A 17,481-nucleotide genomic window follows, 5' to 3' on the forward strand; every position below is an offset into this window, starting at 1 on the left:
GGTACTAGATGTTTGAGGAGGCCATGGTGACTTGACCTTGCAGGACAGTATGCCAGATAGAGCTCCACAGAGAACTCCAGAGATCATAAGAGGATTTTACTCAAATGTTTAGCAGACAACCGGTCAGGGAATGCATGTAAATAAATTTCTTGAGGCCAAAACAAGAACCACTCAAAACAGTTACAAGGAACAATTTCTGGACCATAAACAGTGTCAGTAATACTTCCTGTTCCCACCAGCAGAGTGGAAAAGTTCATAATTCACAGGGCATTGGGTAGAATACTCGGAGGGTTTTGCTCCATAATGTAGTTAAGTAAACCATAGACTGAATGTTACTCAGGTTCCCACCTAATGAAGTTTAAAAGCAATTTTATAGTTATAAAGGAATTAATTCATCAAGATAATTAATTCATTATTAATTCACTAAACTTTGGATCCTTATTTGAAATAAGTTTTCAAATAACTGTATCCCAGAACAAAGCTGAAGAATATTTTTTAGGAATATAAAAATAGCTAAAGTAAAATTTTTAATGGCTGGCATCCTATAAAAAATTACCAGGCATGCAGAGAAGCAGGAAAATATAGCCAATAGTGAGAAGAGAAAGACCAAGTGAAACCAGTGCAAAAATGACATATACGATAGAATTAGTAGACAAGGACACTGTAACTGTAACTATTCCATGCATTAAAGAGGCTGGAGGAAAGGTTGAGCAAATAAAGACATATAATGTATATAAGAAACCCAAACCTAATGTCTACAGATGAAAAGCTATAATGTCTGAGATCAGAAATACACTGGATGAGACAGATTAGACATTCTAGAAGATTAGTGAAGTTGAGGAGGTAACCATTGAAACCATTCAAAATGAAACAGCGAAGCCTGGCCAATATGGCAAAACCCTCTCTCTACCAAAAATACAAAAGTTAGCTGGATATGTCCATGTACACCTGTAGTCCAGTCAACTGGGGCAGGAGAATCGCTTAAACCCAGAGGCAGAGGTTGCAATGAGCTGAGATCGCACCATTGTACCCCAGCCTGGGCAACAGAGTGAAACTCTGTCTCAAGAAAAAAAAAAAAAATTTGAAATGAAACGAGAGAAAAAACACTGAAGAAAAAGTCCAGAAAATCTGTCAAATGTGGGAGAACTTCAAGTTATGTGTAATTAGAGTTACCAGACAGAGAATGAGACAGAAAAGAATATCTGCAGAAAAAAATGGATAAAATTTGTTCAAGTTTGATGAAAAGTATAAACCGAGAGATCTAAGGAGTTCAATGAACACCAAACACAAGAAACATTAAAAAAAAAAAAATTTCAAAAGTGATATAATCAAATGGCCTAAAATTAGGGATGGAGAAAATCTTAAAAATAGCTAAGGGTAAGACATTACATACAGAACAAAGATCAGACTACTCATCAAATAACCTGCAAACCAAAAAACAGTTCAGTGAGATCTTTAGAACACTGAAAGAAAAAACAAACTATCAATCTAGAATTCTATATCCAATGCAAATATCTTTCTAAAATAAAAGTAGTGGGCTGGGCATGGTGACTCACACCTGTAATCCCCGCACTTTATGAGGCCGAGCCAGGAGGATTGCTTGAGCCCAGAAGTTCAAGACCAGCCTTTGCAATATAGCAAGACCCCATCTCTAGAAAAAAATTTAAAAATCTGGATGCAGTGATGTGCTTCTGTAGTCCCAGCTACTCAGGAGGCTGAGGCAAAAGGATCACCTGAATCCAGGGGTTCAAGGCTTCAGTGGGCTGTGATTGTGCCACTACACTCCAGCCTGGGCAACAGAGTGGGAATTTGTCTCTAAAAAAAAAAAAAAAAAGGAAAAAAAATTATTTTAAAAGAAGCAAAATATCTGACATTTTGATACAAAGGCTCAAAGGGAAGACATGGGAGTATTGTTTTCCCATTCTTATATATGAAATGATTTATGTCACTTCAAGGTAGACCTGTAAGTAACCAATAAAATAACACAAAAGTTTTGTTGGTAAGGCAACAAAGGAGATAAAATTTAACTATAAAAATAATTACAAAGAAAAGATGGGACAAATAGAAAACAAATAGTAAGATGATAACCTTAAACCCAGTCATCTAATCACATGAAATATAGATGAACTAAACATCCTAGTGAGATTAGATTAAAAAGCACAACCCAACTATATGCTACCTATAAGAAATTCAGTTTAACTCTATAGGTACAAATAAGTTAAAAGTAGAGATGCAAAAAGATGTATACCATGCTAACAGTAATCAAAAGATAGATTACATTGCTGTATTAATGTCAAAGTATATTTCAAAGCAAAGAGTATTAATCAGAGTATTTATTTTATATTGTTATGTAACAAATTGCCACACACTCAGTAGATTCAAACCACACATATTGATTAACACTCAGTTTTCTGGGTTAAGCGATCAGATACAAGTTAACTCAGTTCTTTGCTCAGAATATCACTAGGCTGAAATCAAAAGTATCAGCCAGGGATGCGATCTCATCTCCCAATTTTCTTCCGCTCATTGTTTGGAAGAATTGTCTTCCTTGTGGATGTGAAACTGAGGTTTTCATTTTTGTATTAGTCCATTTTCATGCTGCTGATAAAGACATACCCAAGACTGGGAAGAAAAAGAGGCTTAAATTGGACTTATAATTCCACATGACTGGGGAGTCCTCAGAATCATGGTGGGAGGTGAAAGGCGCTTACATGGCAGCAGCAAGAGAAAATGAGGAAGAAGCAAAAGTGGAAACCCCTGATAAACCCATCAGATCTTCTGAGACTTATTCACTATCATAAGAATAGCATGGGAAAGACCAGCCCCCATGATTTAGTCACCTCCCCGTGGTTCCCTCCTGAGTTCTGGGATACAGCCACACCTTATCAGTTATCTTGCTAGCTGTCAGCCAGGGACCCTCTCATCTCCTAGAGGTCACCCTCATGTCCTTATTAGGTGCCACACACACAGACATAGATCCTCTCAACATGTAGCTTACTTCTTCAAAGCCAGGAGGAGAATGTCTGCTGCTGCTGCTTATCTCTTTTAAAGGAGGTAAAGCCTCTTCACGATAATCTCCCTTTTGATTAACTTGAAGTCAACTGATTAGGGACCATAATTAAGTCTGTAAATCTCTTTTGCAGTCAAACTTAATATGATCACAGGGAGTGATATCCCAACACATTCACTCTCATGGAGAGGGTGTAATACAGCATGTGTAAATCAGGGGTAGGAATTATGGATACCCTCTTAGGATTCTGTCTACACATCCACAATAAAGAGGGTCATTTTATAGTTATAAAGGAGTTAATTCATCAAGAAGACATGGCAATCCTAATGTTTATTTACCATATAATATAGCTTGAAAATATATTAAGCAAAAACTAATAGACCTGCAAGGAGAAATAAATCTCTAATTATAATTGGAAATTTAATGATCCTCTCTCATTAATAGAACAAGTTGATAGAAAAGCAGTAAAGATGTAGATTTGGACACTTTTTTGTATATATATTTAATAGAGATGGGGTTTTGCTATGTTACTGAGGCTGGTCTCGAACACCTGAGCTCAAGCAGTGCACCCATCTCAGTCTCCCAAAGTGTTGGGATTACAGGCTTGCGCCACCACACCTAGCCTCAACAATAGTATTAACCAATGTTCTCACAGGATCCTTAGGGTGTTCATTTGCCAGCCAGAGACCTCTGTGGCCAGTGGTGCCTTTGCCCAAGTTTTGCTCAGGTTCACTTGGGCTCATTCTGCCCATGTGTCCTCGCAGACTGTGCTTGGCTTTTGCTACCAGCCCAAATCTCATGCCTGCAAAGGGTGAGCCAGGTAGAGAGCAGCAAGGGGTGCATGAGCATGGGGTCTGGCCACTACACAGGGCCAGGCATTTTGGCTGTGGCAGGATAGGCAGTTCCAGGCACTGGCACAACTGCTGACTTGCTGCTGCTACAGCTGGACCAGACCTACCGCAAGCAGCTTCCGCTGCAGGCACCAGGGAATGTGGTGACACCTGGAAGCTTGGAGATGCCAGCAACTGCAAAGCCCCAAAGAGAGTGTCACAGCCCTGGTGTGGGAAGCTCCTAAGTCTGGGTTCCCCAAAGGGCCACAGCTCTTTTTTCCTTTCTTCTCTCTTTCTCGTTGCCTGCAATGTGATGAGTGGTAGGGTGGGGCGGGGGTTGAGTAGTGTTTCAGCCCTATTTGTGTTACAGATTTTTCAGCCCCATCATTTGGTGTGTCCCTAATTCTTGTCCCGTGTCCAGGAATAATGAGGTATGTGAACAACTGGAACATACCTCCAGTTGTGGAGCAAGGTCAGAGGTGCTTTATTGAGCAACAGTATAGCTCTCAGAAGAACCAAAGTGGGTAGCTCCTTTCTGCAGGCAGGTCATCCTCACACCTCTGCAGCCCTCAGTGGAGAGGAGACTTGCATTGGGTAGCTCCTATCCACAGTCAGGACATCCTGATGTCTGTGCAGCCTTAAGTGGAGAAGAGACCAGGAGTGGATAGCTCCTATCTGTAGACAGGTCATCATAACACCTCTGTAGCCCTCAGCAGAGAGGAGTCCTAGAGTGGGTAGCTTCTATCCATAGGCAGGTCTTACTGATGACTGTACAGCTCTCAACAGAGAAGAGACACATAGAGGGTACTTTTCTCCACAGGCAGGTTGTCCCATCTGCCAGAGTCTGGCTGAGTCTAGGATTTTTATGAGCTTCAGGTGGGAGGAAGTGTGTGCTGATTGGCCCATGGGTAGGCCTGGAAAAAGCACCATAAGTTCTCACTGTAGTCTGTGGAACTGGCAGTCCAGCCCCACAAGCTTCAGGCTGTCCCTGGCTTGAAGGTGAGGTTTCACCTGCCCCTTTCTGCCCAGGAGCCTGTCTGCCTCCTGCTGCCATCAACCCGTTGTCCACAACACCCAGGCTGTTCATGCTGAGGGGTGCCTGCAGGCCCATGCCAGGCTGCCCTCAGCAGCCTCCCAGCTTCCCTCCCATGCTGGCAGTGCCCAAAGTCCAGAGGGGAACCAGACAGCAGGGGGCTGGCATGTCAGCACTACCACAAGTGTACACACACCTGGCCAGGTCCTGACAGCACCTGGGGTCTGCTGCAACTATACTCCAAAACTGGAGGTTTTGCTGGGAGTGGGGAGAAGCCAGGCAGTGGGAGAAGGCACTTCTGAGCCTGTGGGGGCAGGGAGGCTTTCAGGGCCTGTAAGAGCATAGGGATACCCACGTCTGCAGCTGCAGCTGTGCCCAGGAGGGCGGGGCTCCCACCCCTTCTACTCAGAAAGGAGCACGGCTTCCACCTGTTTCTGGCTCCTGCTGTCTCCACGGAGCACACAATCTCAGCTGCACCTCCCCTGCTGCAGCCAGTGTCTTTGCAGCAGCCACTCCAGATGGCCTCAACTGTTATCAGTGTGCCTAATTAACATTTATAACATATTCCATCTACAGCAGCAGAATTCACATTCTGTTCAAGTTCACAAGATATATTTACCAAGAAAGACCTTATTCTAGGCTACAAAACAAGTAATTTAAAAGGAATCACATTTTACAAATTTTGTTCTCTGGAATTAAATTGGAAATTAATGATGAGTATTTGGAAAATGCTCAAATATTTAGAAACTACATAACACACTTATATGTGTAACCTGTGGATCTAAGAATAAATTAAAAGGAAAATTAGAAATTATTTTAAATTTGATGAAATAAAGAATGAAACATCAAAATTTGTGGGATGTAGCCAAAATAAAGAGGAATATGTCACACTATGACACCCATATTAGAAAAGAAGAAGAAAAGTTCTATATCAAGGAAATAAGCTTTCACCTTAAGAAACTAGAAACAGAAGAGCAAATGAAACTCAAAGTAAACAAAGAAAGGAAATAATAAAGATCCGTGTGAAAATCATTGCAGTGGAAAACAATAGAGAAAATCAGTGAAGGCAAAAGCAGCTTCTTGGTGAAGATCAATAAAATGGATAAGCCTCTAGTCAGATTGACCATGGAAAAGAAGAGGAAAATTGCTAACATCAAGAATGAGAGAAGAAACATCACTACTGATCATACAGCTGTGAAACAGATAATATAGAAATATGATAAACAGCATGATGCCCCAAAATTCAACAACTTAGGTGAAATGGACAAACTATTTGAAAGAACCTAACTACTAAAACTCATTCGTAAGGAAATAGATAACTTGTGGCTGGGCACGATGTCTCACACCTGTAATTCCAGCACATTGGGAGGCTGAGGCAGGCGGATCATTGAGGCCAGGAGTTCGAAACCAGCATGGCCAACATGGTGAAACCCTATCTCTACTAAAAAAACAAGAACTAGCCGGGTATCGTGGCTTGTGCCTGTAATCCCAGCTATTCAGGAGGCTTAGACATGAAAATTGCTTGAACCCAGAAAGAGAAGGTTGCAGTGAGCTGAGACTGCGTCACTGTACTCCATCCTGGCCAACAGATCAGGACTCTGTCTCTAAAAAAACAACAAACAAACAAACAAACAAAAAACTTGTGTAACCCAATATCTATGAATGAAATTGAATTTTTGTTTAAATTTTCCCACAAAGAGGCCGGGAGCAGTGACTTATGCCTATAATCCCAGCAGTTTGGGAGGCCAAGGCAGGAAGATCACTTGAGGTCAGGAGTTCAAGACCACCTAGCCAACATGGTGGAACCTCATCTATACTAAAATTACAAAAATTAGCTAGATATGATGGCATATGCCTGTAATCCCAGCTACTCAGAAGACTGAGACAGGAGAATCACTTGAGCCTGGGAGGCAGAGGTTTCAGTAAGCCAAGATCGCACCACTGCACTCCAGCCAGGGTGACAGAGCAAGACTCCCTTTGGGGGGAAAAAAAAAAAAAAGCGTTTCTACAAAGAAACCTTCATTTTCTGATAGTTTATACCAAACATTTTAGGAAGAAACCAATTCTACATATACTTCTACAACATTGAATAAGATGGAGTTCTCATCTCATTGATTGAGGCCACCATTACTCTGATACCAAAATCATACAAAGACTGGAAAACTACAGACCGATTCCTAATATAGCACAAGAACTTAGAGAGAAAAGTTCTTAACATAGAACTTTTTATTTCCTCTCTTCCTAATCTGAAATATACTTCTCCCTCAGTGTTCACTGTCTTAGTTAATAGCCCTGCCATATACATTTGATTGTTCTTTCCAAGTCAGGGTTGATTTTTTTTTCTTTTTTTTTTTTTTNCTTTCTTTGTTTGAGACAAAGTTTCACTTAGTCACTCAGGCTGAAGTGCAGTGGCATGATCATGGCTTCTGCAGCCTTGACCTCTGTGGGCTCAGGTGATCCTCCCTACTCAGCCACCCAAGTAACTGGGACTACATGTACAAACCACCATGCCTGGCTAATTTTGGTATTGTTTGTAGAGACAGAGTTTCAGCCAAGCTGGTCTCAAACTACTGGTCTCAAGCAATCTGCCCACCTCAGCCTCCCAAAGTATTAAGATTATATGCATGAGCCACTGCACCTGGCCTCTCATTTCTGTACATTCCATCAATTCTTATATTTTCAGAACATATCCTGGAACCAATTACTTACTACAGTCTCTGCTGCCATTCCTCTAGTTCATGCCATAATTATCTCCCACATGGCTATCGTAGTTTCATCACTGGTTTCCATGCTTGTATTATTACTCCATCTCATTTAATCGCCGTTGCTACTGTTAAAATATAAACCAGACCATGAGACTTCTCCACAGAAAGCACTTTGGTAGCTCCCTAGAACACTAGTGAAAAAATTTAAAATCCTTACCAAAAATTGTAACTCTTTATTACCAAGGGTCAGATAATGAAGGACCAGCTAACAAGGCCTATTGTTAAACCATAAAAGTGTCTATTCATCAAGAAGACGTATTAGTCCTAACACACACATGTACACATAGAGACAGCACACATACATGAAGAAAAAAACTGATAGAAATTTAAGGATAAATAAATCAACAATTATATCTACATTATAATTGTATAAGGTACACAATTATAGATTAATTATGTTTTAAATCTAAAAGATATAAAAGTAATATTTACACTATAATGTAGTTTTAAGAAGTGAACAGTAGCATTATGCCTAAAAAAATCAATATGCCTTAATTTAAAAATATTTAGTTGCTAAAAAATACTACTGATCATTTGAACCCTCAGTGAGCTGTAGTCTTTTTGCTAGTGGAGGATCTTACCTTGATGTTGATGGCTGCTGACTGATTAGGGTGGTAGTGGCTGGCCATGGCAATTTCAGCAATTGCAAATATAACTGCTCATTGACAGTGTACCTGGTCACTCATGAGCTCTGATGGAGATGTACAAGGAGATTAATGTTGTTTTCATACATTCTAATATAACTTCAATTCTGAAAATTTAGCACATAAGAATCGTACTGATTTTGAAAGTCCAATATGGCATCTTCTTCTAATAGGAGGCTGTTTCCTTTACATTGAATATCTGTTGTTTTGTGTAGCTACATATATCTATTACCTTACCTGGATAACTTGCTGCTGCTTCTACATTAGCACCTACTGCTTCGCATTGCACTTTTTTCCCCCCTGGAGATGGAGTCTTGCTCTGAAGCCTAGGCTGGAGTGCAGTGACACAATTTCGGCTCACTGCAACCTCTGCCACCCGGGTTCAAGCAATTCTCCTGCCTCAGCCTCCCAAGTAGATGGGATTACAGGTGTGCACCACCATGCCTAGCTAATTTTTTGCATTTTCAGTAGAGACAGGGCCTTGCCATGTTGGCCAGGATGGTCTTGAACTCCTGACCTTATTATCCACCTGCCTTGCCCTCCCAAAGTGCTGGTATTACAGGCGTGAGCCCCCTCACCCAGCCCACATTGCACTTTTATGTTATGGAGATGGCATCTTTCCCTCAACCTCATGAACCAACCTTTGCTAAACTCAAACTTTTCTTCTGAACCTTTCTCACCTTTCTGAACCTCTCCCTTGACAATATTCCATACACAGAAAAGAAGACATCTGTGATCTTGTTTCAGTTGAGTCCCATTTAACAAAAGATTTTGTAATTTATTTTTCCTATAGGGAGAAGAAAATTGAGGGACTGAATTTTATTAGATGCTTAGCTGCTTTTCATCCTGAGATATTGAGCACAAAATTGCATGAAACAACTTTTGCAGTTGTTCAAGAGGTAAACTTATTTTTTTGATAAGTTAAGTATTATTAGAATAACAAGGAATAAATATGCTATGTTTGTTTGACCTTTAAAATTTTTAAACACCTCTGTACTATACAATATAAAAGGCTTGTATTTAATTAAAGTAGATCTTGTCTTAATTTGCAACATTAAGAGAAATTTAATGGATGTTGATTCTTAGGACAAAAGATAGCATATATTAAGATATGGGGCTTTGTTTTTGAGATGGAGTCTTGCTCTGCCCCCCAGGCTGGAGTGCAATGATGCAATCTTGCCTCACTGCAACCTTCTCCTCCTAGGTTGAAGCAATTCTCCTGCCTCAGTCTTCCAAGTAGCTAGGATTATAGGCACACAACATCATGCCTGGCTAATTTTTGTATCTTGAGTAGAGATAGGGTTTTACCATGTTGGCCAGGCTGATCTTAAACTCGTGACCTCAGGTAATACACCCAACTTGGCCTCCCAAAGTGCTAGGATTACAGGCGTGAGCCACCGCACTAGGGCAAAGGTATGTTACTTGAAGACAGGAGTTTGAGACCAGACTTCCCAGTATGGTAAAACCCCATTTTGACTAAAAATACAAAAATTAACCAGGCATGGTGGTTTGCACCTGTAATTCCAGCTACTTAGGTGGCTGAGACTCAAGAATCACTAGAACCCAGGAGGTGGAGGTTGCAATAAGCTGAGATCACACTACTGCACTCTAGCCTGTGCAACAGAGTGAGACCATAACTCAAAAACAAACAAACAAAAAAAGTAAAATTCCTTTCCAAGTTATTACTGATTTTCTTGCAGAATATCAGCAAAATATACATTTTGAAATTTTTTTTAGGTGAAAAATTTACGTTCTGGAGTTTCTCGTGCTGCTGTGGTCTGTTTAAGTGATCTTTTCACTTATTTGAAAAAGAGCATGGATCAAGAATTAGATACCACAGTAAAAGTTTTGTTGCACAAGGCTGGTGAATCAAATACATTTATAAGAGAAGATGTTGACAAAGCATTGAGAGCTATGGTTAATAATGTAACTCCTGCACGTGCAGTTGTTTCTCTTATCAATGGCGGACAAAGGTAATGTTTAAAATAATCTTGAAATGTCATTAAACTAAAGATGAAATGTTGCAATCAGGGGTATAGAAAGGAAACCAGGAAATCTTAGTATTATATCGATCAAAAAACATTTATTAAAAAGTTCCTGTGAGATAAACATTATACTACATGCTGAATATGAAAAGAATAATGTTGTTATTATTTTTCTCATAAAATATTTATATTTCTTGTGTCCCTAGGGCACCTAGCAAAGTGTCTGCCACACAAAATAATCTAGACAATTTGGCTTTAGGAGACTTACAATTATTATTTTTATTTTTATTTCAATAGCTTTTGGGATACAAGTGATTTTTTGTTACATGGGTAAATTATATAATAGTGAATTCTGAGATTTTTGTGCACCCATCACTTGAATAGTGTACATTGTATCTAATGTGTAGTTTTTATCCCTAGCCCCCCTCCTGCTCTTCTTCTTTCTCTAAAGATAATTATATATATCACCCTGTATGGCTTTGCATACTCATAACTTAGCTGCCACTTATAAGAGAGAACATATGGTTTTTGGTATTCCACTCCTGTGTTACTTCACTTAAAATAATGGCCTCCAGCTCCATCCAAGTTGCTGCAAAAGACATTATTTAATTCCCTTTAATGGCTGGGTAGCATTTCATGGTGGGTGTGTGTATATATATATATATATATATATATATATATATACAGTATATATATATATATATATATATATATACACACACACACACACATACCACATTTTCTCTCTTTCTTTTTTTTGAGACGGAGTGTTGCTCTTGTTGCCCAGGCTGGAGTGCAATGGTGAGATCTTGGCTCACTGTAACCTCTGCCTCCCGGATTCAAGCAATTCTCCTGCCTCAGCCTCCCGAGTAGCTGGGTTTATAGGCATGTGCCTCCAAGCCAGGCTAATTTTGTATTTTTTAGAGACAGAGTTTCTCCATGTTGGTCAGGCTGGTCTCAAACTCCCAACCTCAGGTGATCCACCCACCTTGGCCTCCCAAAGTGCTGGGATTCCAGGCTTGAGCCCTCGACCCGGCCCACCACATTTTCTTTATGCACTGATTAGTCAGTGGGCACTTAGGTTGGTTCCAAATCTTTATAATTTTGAATTTTGCTGCAATAAACATGTGCAAGTGTCTTTTTCACATAATGACTTCTTTTCATTTCAGTAGGTACCAAGCAGTGGAATTGCTAGATCAAATGGTAGATCTACTTTTAGCGCAATAAAAGTTATTTTAATAACCTTACTCTATTGTTATTTCAATAATGTTATTTACATTCATAGATCTATAACTAAATGTCAGTTTTGTTTCGCTTTTAACTTTTTGGGAAGTAATAAGTAATGCAAATAATTTGTTATTTTAGCCTCCCAGAATGATTGTTGAGAAGCTGTTAAATCATTTAATTTTAAGATAGGTCTTTGGCTTTGCATGGTGGCTCATACCTGTAATCCCAGCACTTTGGGAGACCAACGTGGGAGGATCCCTTGAGCCCAGGAGTTCGAGACCAGCCTGGGCAACATAGTGAGACCTCGTCTGTACTAAAACTAAAAACAAATTAGCTGGGTGTCTTGGCACATGCCTGTGGCCTCAGCTGCTTGGGAGGCTGAGGCAGGAGGATCACTTGAACCCGGGAGGTTGAAGCTGCAGTAAGCCATCATTGCATCACTGCATTCTAGATTCAGTGATAGAGCAAAACCCTGTCCCAAAAAAACAAAACCAAAAACACCCCATAGATCCATAGATCTTCGGAGAATAGTTTATATAACAACTCTGTTTTAATTGATCATGTCTCCTTGTAGCCATTTACACATTGCTGTAAGAAGGTGTACAGCCCAGCATTTATCAGATGTATTGGAATTTATGGAACCAGAACGTATTTTATCTGCAACAAAGGATATGGCTGAACGTATATTACCAGCTGCTGCTAAGTTTGCTCAAGACAGTTCACAAGAAACCAGGTGAATATCTGCTGTTTGCTAAATCTATTATTAAAAAGGGCTTAAAAGTAGGAAAAGAAAGAAAGATGAAAGAAAAATGAACATTTTCTAAATGGAGAAGTGGGGTCCCCAGGGATTGGTGCTGGGGGATGGTCTTATTTAACCAGTTTGTAAATATTCTTGAGGGAGTGCACAGTGAATTCTCCAAATTTACAGATGACACTACATACTTCTGGGTAGTGAGATGCCAAGTCACAGGGATGAACTTCATGAACACGGCACAAGACTGTATGAGTGGGCAGAAAAGTGGCAGAAGAACTTCATTATGGGCAAATGTAAGGTAATGCATTTAGGGGAAAACGATATATTCTCCAAGCAATCAGGTAAAATCAAGGAAATAGGTACACATGAAAAATACAGGAATACTACATAACAATATATTATCCCATGAAACATGAGATATCTGCAATCTGAAAACTACACAAATTTCTGATGGTTGTACTTAAAAAATAATTTTATGAAGTTTAAGAACAGTCAGAGATACCTGAGAATTATAAGAAAAAAAAAAAAAAAAAAGAAGTCTGAGAAAGACATACAGGGTGATATGTATATTACACATTACAATAATTAAGATGTTGGTAGTATTATGGCTGTGGTGGTGACAGAAATTTTGGATGTAGTCAGACACTTATGTTAAATTTCTTGTCCCCGTCATTGTTTCTTCTTAAGCAAGTTACTTAATTTCTCTTAGTCTCTGTTTCCTTGTCTGTAAAATTAGGAAGGGTGAACTAGGGGACCAGTAATGTCCCATATAAAATATAAAATTTTTATAGCAATGATACGTGGCTAGGCGCAGTGGCTCATGCCTGTAATCCCAGCACTTTGGGAGGCCAAGGAAGGCAGATCACCTGAGGTCAGGAGTTCGAGACCAGCCCAGGCAACATTGTGAAACACCGTCTCTAGTCGAAATACAAAAATTAGCTAGGCATGGTGGCACAAGCCTGTAATCCCAGCTATCATGAACCTGGGAGACGGAGGTTTCAATGAGCTGAGATTCTGCCACTGCACTCCAGCCTGAGAAACAGAGAGAGACTCCATCTCAAAAAAAAAAAAAAAAAAAGATTAATTTTCTAAAAGGTTGTAGGTCATAAGGATTAAAGTAAAGAAGGATATAAAATTTTTAACATTTTGATCCTTTTGTAGTTCATGAGCATGATGATTGGGTGTTCACACGCTTCTGTGAGATGTGCCACCCTTGAACTTTGTTATGACGTTGGCACATTACCCATCTGACCTGAAAAAAATTTTTTTAACATTTTAAGACAAAGATGTTCATTACTTTAGGTAACTGCTGGAGTTAATATTATGGAACACATTATACCTAAAGATAATACGGAAAGTAAATGTATTAGTTTTTCATTGCTGTGTAACAGATTAACACAAATGTAGCAGCTTAAGGCAACTCACATTTTTTGGCTTAGAGTTCTTTAGGTCAGAAGTCTGGCATGGCTCACCTCAGTTCACTGCCTATGGTTTCAGAAGGACAAAATCAAGGTGATAGCAGTGCTGGGCTTTGCCAAATTCAGTTCCTTGTGGTTGTAAGACTTAGGACGGCCGGGCATGGTGACTCGTGCCTAAAATCCCAGAACTTTAGGAGGCCAAGGCAGGCAGATCACCTAAGGGCAGGAGTTTGAGACCAGTTCGGACAATGTGGTGAAACCCCATCTCTATTAAAAATGCAAAAATTAGCTGGCCATGGTGACGTGAGTCTGTAATCCCAGCTACTCAGGAGGCTGAAGCAGGAGAATCACTTGAACCCAGGAGGCGGAGGTTACAATGAGTTGAGACCCGCTATTGCACTCCAAACCTCAAAAAAAATAGAGACTGAGGTCTGCATTTCCTCGCTGGCTGTCAGCGAGGGTCCTTGCTTTGCCCCTTAACACTACTCACATTTCTTTGCATGCAGCCCTCCTCTGGTTTTAAGCCAGCAATGACATGTTGAGCTCTTCTTCATAGGATCTTTCAGACTTCCTCTTTTTCTACCAGCCACAGAAAGCCCTCTGCTTTTAAGGGCTTGCTTGATTAGATTAATTCCACCAGATCATGTCATTATTTTATTTATTTATTTTTTAAAAAATGGCGTTTCACCATGTTGGTCAGGCTGGTCTTGAACTCCCAACTTCAGGTGATCCGCCCGCCTTGGCCTCCAAAGTGCTTGCATTACAGGCGTGAGCCACCACGCCTGGCTCATGCCATTATTTTAAAGTTAACGGTGTTATATGACATAACATAATCTTGGGAGTGATATCTTTTTTTTTCTTTCTTTTTAAAATTATACTTTAAGTTCTGGAGTACATGTGCAGAACATTCAGGTTTGTTAAATAGGTATACAATGTGCCATGGTGGTTTGTTGCATCTATCCCCCATGATCTACATTAGACATTTCTACTAATGTTACCCCTCCCCAATACCCCCACCCCCTGCTATCCCTCCCCTAGCCCCCCCACCACCCGTGACAAGCCCCGGTATGTGATGTTCCCCTCCCTGTGTCCATGTGTTCTCATTGTTCAACACCCACTTATGAGTGAGAACATGTGGTGTTTGGTTTTCTGTTCTTGTGTCAGTTTGCTGAGAATGATGGTTTCCAGCTTCATCCATGTGCCTTCAAAGGATATGAACTCATCCTTTTTTATGGCTACATAGTATTCCATGGTGTATATGTGCCACANTGTCCATGTGTTCTCATTGTTCAACACCCACTTATGAGTGAGAACATGTGGTGTTTGGTTTTCTGTTCTTGTGTCAGTTTGCTGAGAATGATGGTTTCCAGCTTCATCCATGTGCCTTCAAAGGATATGAACTCATCCTTTTTTATGGCTACATAGTATTCCATGGTGTATATGTGCCACATTTTCTTTATCCAGTCTATCACTGATAGGCATTTGGGTTGATTCCAAGTCTTTGCTATTGTAAACAGTGCCGCAATAAACATATGTGTGCATGTATCTTTATAATTGAATGTTATAATCCTTTGGGTATATACCCAGTAATGGGATTGCTGGGTCAAATGGTATTTCTAGTTCTAGATCCTTGAGGAATCACCACACTGTCTTCCACAATGGTTGAACTAATTTACACTCACAGCAACAGTGTAAAAGCGTTCCTATTTCTCCACATCCTCTCTAGCATCTTTTGTCTCCAGATTTTTTAATGATCACCATTCTAACTGGCATGAGAAGGTCAAGGGATGTGAAGGACCTCTTCAAGGAGAACTACAAATCACTGCTCAAGGAAATAAGAGAGGACACAAACAGATGGAAAAACATTCCATGCTCATGGTTAGGAAGAATCAATATTGTGAAAATGGCCATGCTGCCCAAAGTAATTGATAGATTCAATGCTATCCCCATCAAGCTACCACTGACTTCCTTCACAGAATTGGAAAAAAACACCTTAAACTTCATATGGAACCAAAAGAGAGGCCACATAGCCAAGACAATCCTAAGCAAAAAGAACAAAGCAGGAGGTATCATGCTACCTGTCTTCAAACTATATTACAAGGCTACAGTAATCAAAACAGCATGCTACTGGTACCAAAATGGAGATGTAGACCAATGGAACAGAACAGAGGCCTCAAGTACTACCACACATCTACAACCATCTGATCTTTGACAAACCTGACAAAAACAAGCAATGGGGAAAGGATTCCCTATTTAATAAATGGTATTGTCAAAACTGGCTAGCCATATGCAGAAAGCTGAAACTGGATCCCTTCCTTATACCTTATACAAAAATTAACTCCAGATGGATTAAAGATTTAAACATAAGACATAATACCATAAAAACCCTAGAAGAAAACCTAGGCAGTACCATTCAGGACATAGGCATGGGCAAGGACTTCATAACTAGAACACCAAAAGCAATGGCAACAAAAGCCAAAATAGACAAATGGGATCTAATTAAACTTAAGAGCTTCTGCACAGAAAAAGAAACAATCATTAGAGTGAACCGGCAACCAACAGAATGGGAAAAAATTTTTGTGGTCTACCCATCTGACAAAGGGCTAATAACCAGTCTACAAAGAACTTAAACAAATTTACGAAAAAAGCCCATAAATAACCCCATCAAAAAGTGGGCGAAGGATATGAATAGATGCTTCTCAAAAGAAGACATTTATGCAGTCAACAAACATATGAAAAAAGGCTCATCATCATTGGCCATTAGAGAAATGCAAATCAAAACCACATTGGGAGTGATATCTTAATTACATTCACAAATTTTAGGGATTGGAGCAGGACATCTTTGGGGAATCATTTTAAAGTTCTGCATATCACATTAATGTTCAAAAAAATTCAAGAGAGTTAGATCATGATAGGCTAGTTAGAAACAAGATGTTCTTTTCTCTATCACCCTGTTAAAAAGATTTCTTAATGGCTATCTTGTGTGCTTCTTTACTTAACCTTTCCTTAATGGCATAGTAATTCTTTCTAGCCTATTTTGTCATGTCTTAGATTCTTACTTAAAGTTATAAAATTATAAAATGGTTACAGTTAATTTTTGGGTTTCATATTTCTCACATTTTGTGTCCCTGTTGTTTGCTTACTTGTTCACATCATTGGACCCTATAATAGACCTACAGTCCTTAACATTGCAGGCTAAACCTTAGAATTGCCCTTGAAAATATAACTGATTAGGAGCTGCTTATCTGGATATAGACCTTATTCTGGTTGTGGAGAGAGAAAGGTAATATTCTCTGACTTCACTTCTCTCTCTGCAATTTCATTACATTTGAATGCATCTGGTTGAGATACGTGATCTTTTTCTTTTTGGAGACAGAGTCTTGCTCTTTCACCCAGGCTGGAGTACAGTGGCATCATCTCAGCTCACTGCTACCTCTGCCTCCTGAACTCAAGTGATCCTCCCACCGCAGCCTCCTAATTGTGACTACAGGCGCATGCCACCACGCCTGACAAAGTTTTGTATTTTTTTGTAGAGATGGGTTTTGTGATGTTGCTGAAGCTTGTCTTGAACTCTTAGACTCAAGCAATCCACCCACCTTGGCCTCTCAGAGTGCTGGGATTATAGATGTGAGCCACTGCGCCTGGCCAAGACAGGTGATCTTAAGATCATCCTGTATCCTCCCACCTACAAAACCCCACAAAAGCCTGTCCTTCTCTTCTTCTTCTTTTTTTTTTTGAGACAGAGTCTTACTCTGTCACCCAGGCTGGAGTGTGGTGGTACAATCTCGGTTCACTGCAACCTCCACCTCTCACAT

General features: G+C 39.9%; 1 protein-coding gene and 1 non-coding gene across 3 annotated transcripts in view; both read left to right on the top strand.

Moving 5' to 3' along the window:
* TOGARAM1 (TOG array regulator of axonemal microtubules 1) overlaps nt 1–17,481 on the top strand; it is a 106,987-nt gene that overhangs the window by 58,281 nt on the left and 31,225 nt on the right. For both annotated transcript variants that reach the window (XM_017509820.2, XM_017509821.2), the window contains exons 11-13: nt 9,076–9,181; nt 10,020–10,255; nt 12,069–12,227. In XM_017509820.2, the coding sequence (XP_017365309.1) occupies nt 9,076–9,181; nt 10,020–10,255; nt 12,069–12,227 (501 nt within the window). The remainder of the gene's footprint in view (nt 1–9,075; nt 9,182–10,019; nt 10,256–12,068; nt 12,228–17,481) is intronic.
* LOC119468397 lies at nt 13,398–13,501 on the top strand. Its single transcript, XR_005197073.1, has one exon. It is a non-coding gene; the product is annotated as a small nucleolar RNA U13 (small nucleolar RNA).

The sequence above is a fragment of the Cebus imitator genome, unplaced genomic scaffold (genome assembly GCF_001604975.1).
Source record: "Cebus imitator isolate Cc_AM_T3 unplaced genomic scaffold, Cebus_imitator-1.0 Scaffold423, whole genome shotgun sequence".
NCBI classification, from domain to species: Eukaryota; Metazoa; Chordata; class Mammalia; order Primates; family Cebidae; genus Cebus; species Cebus imitator.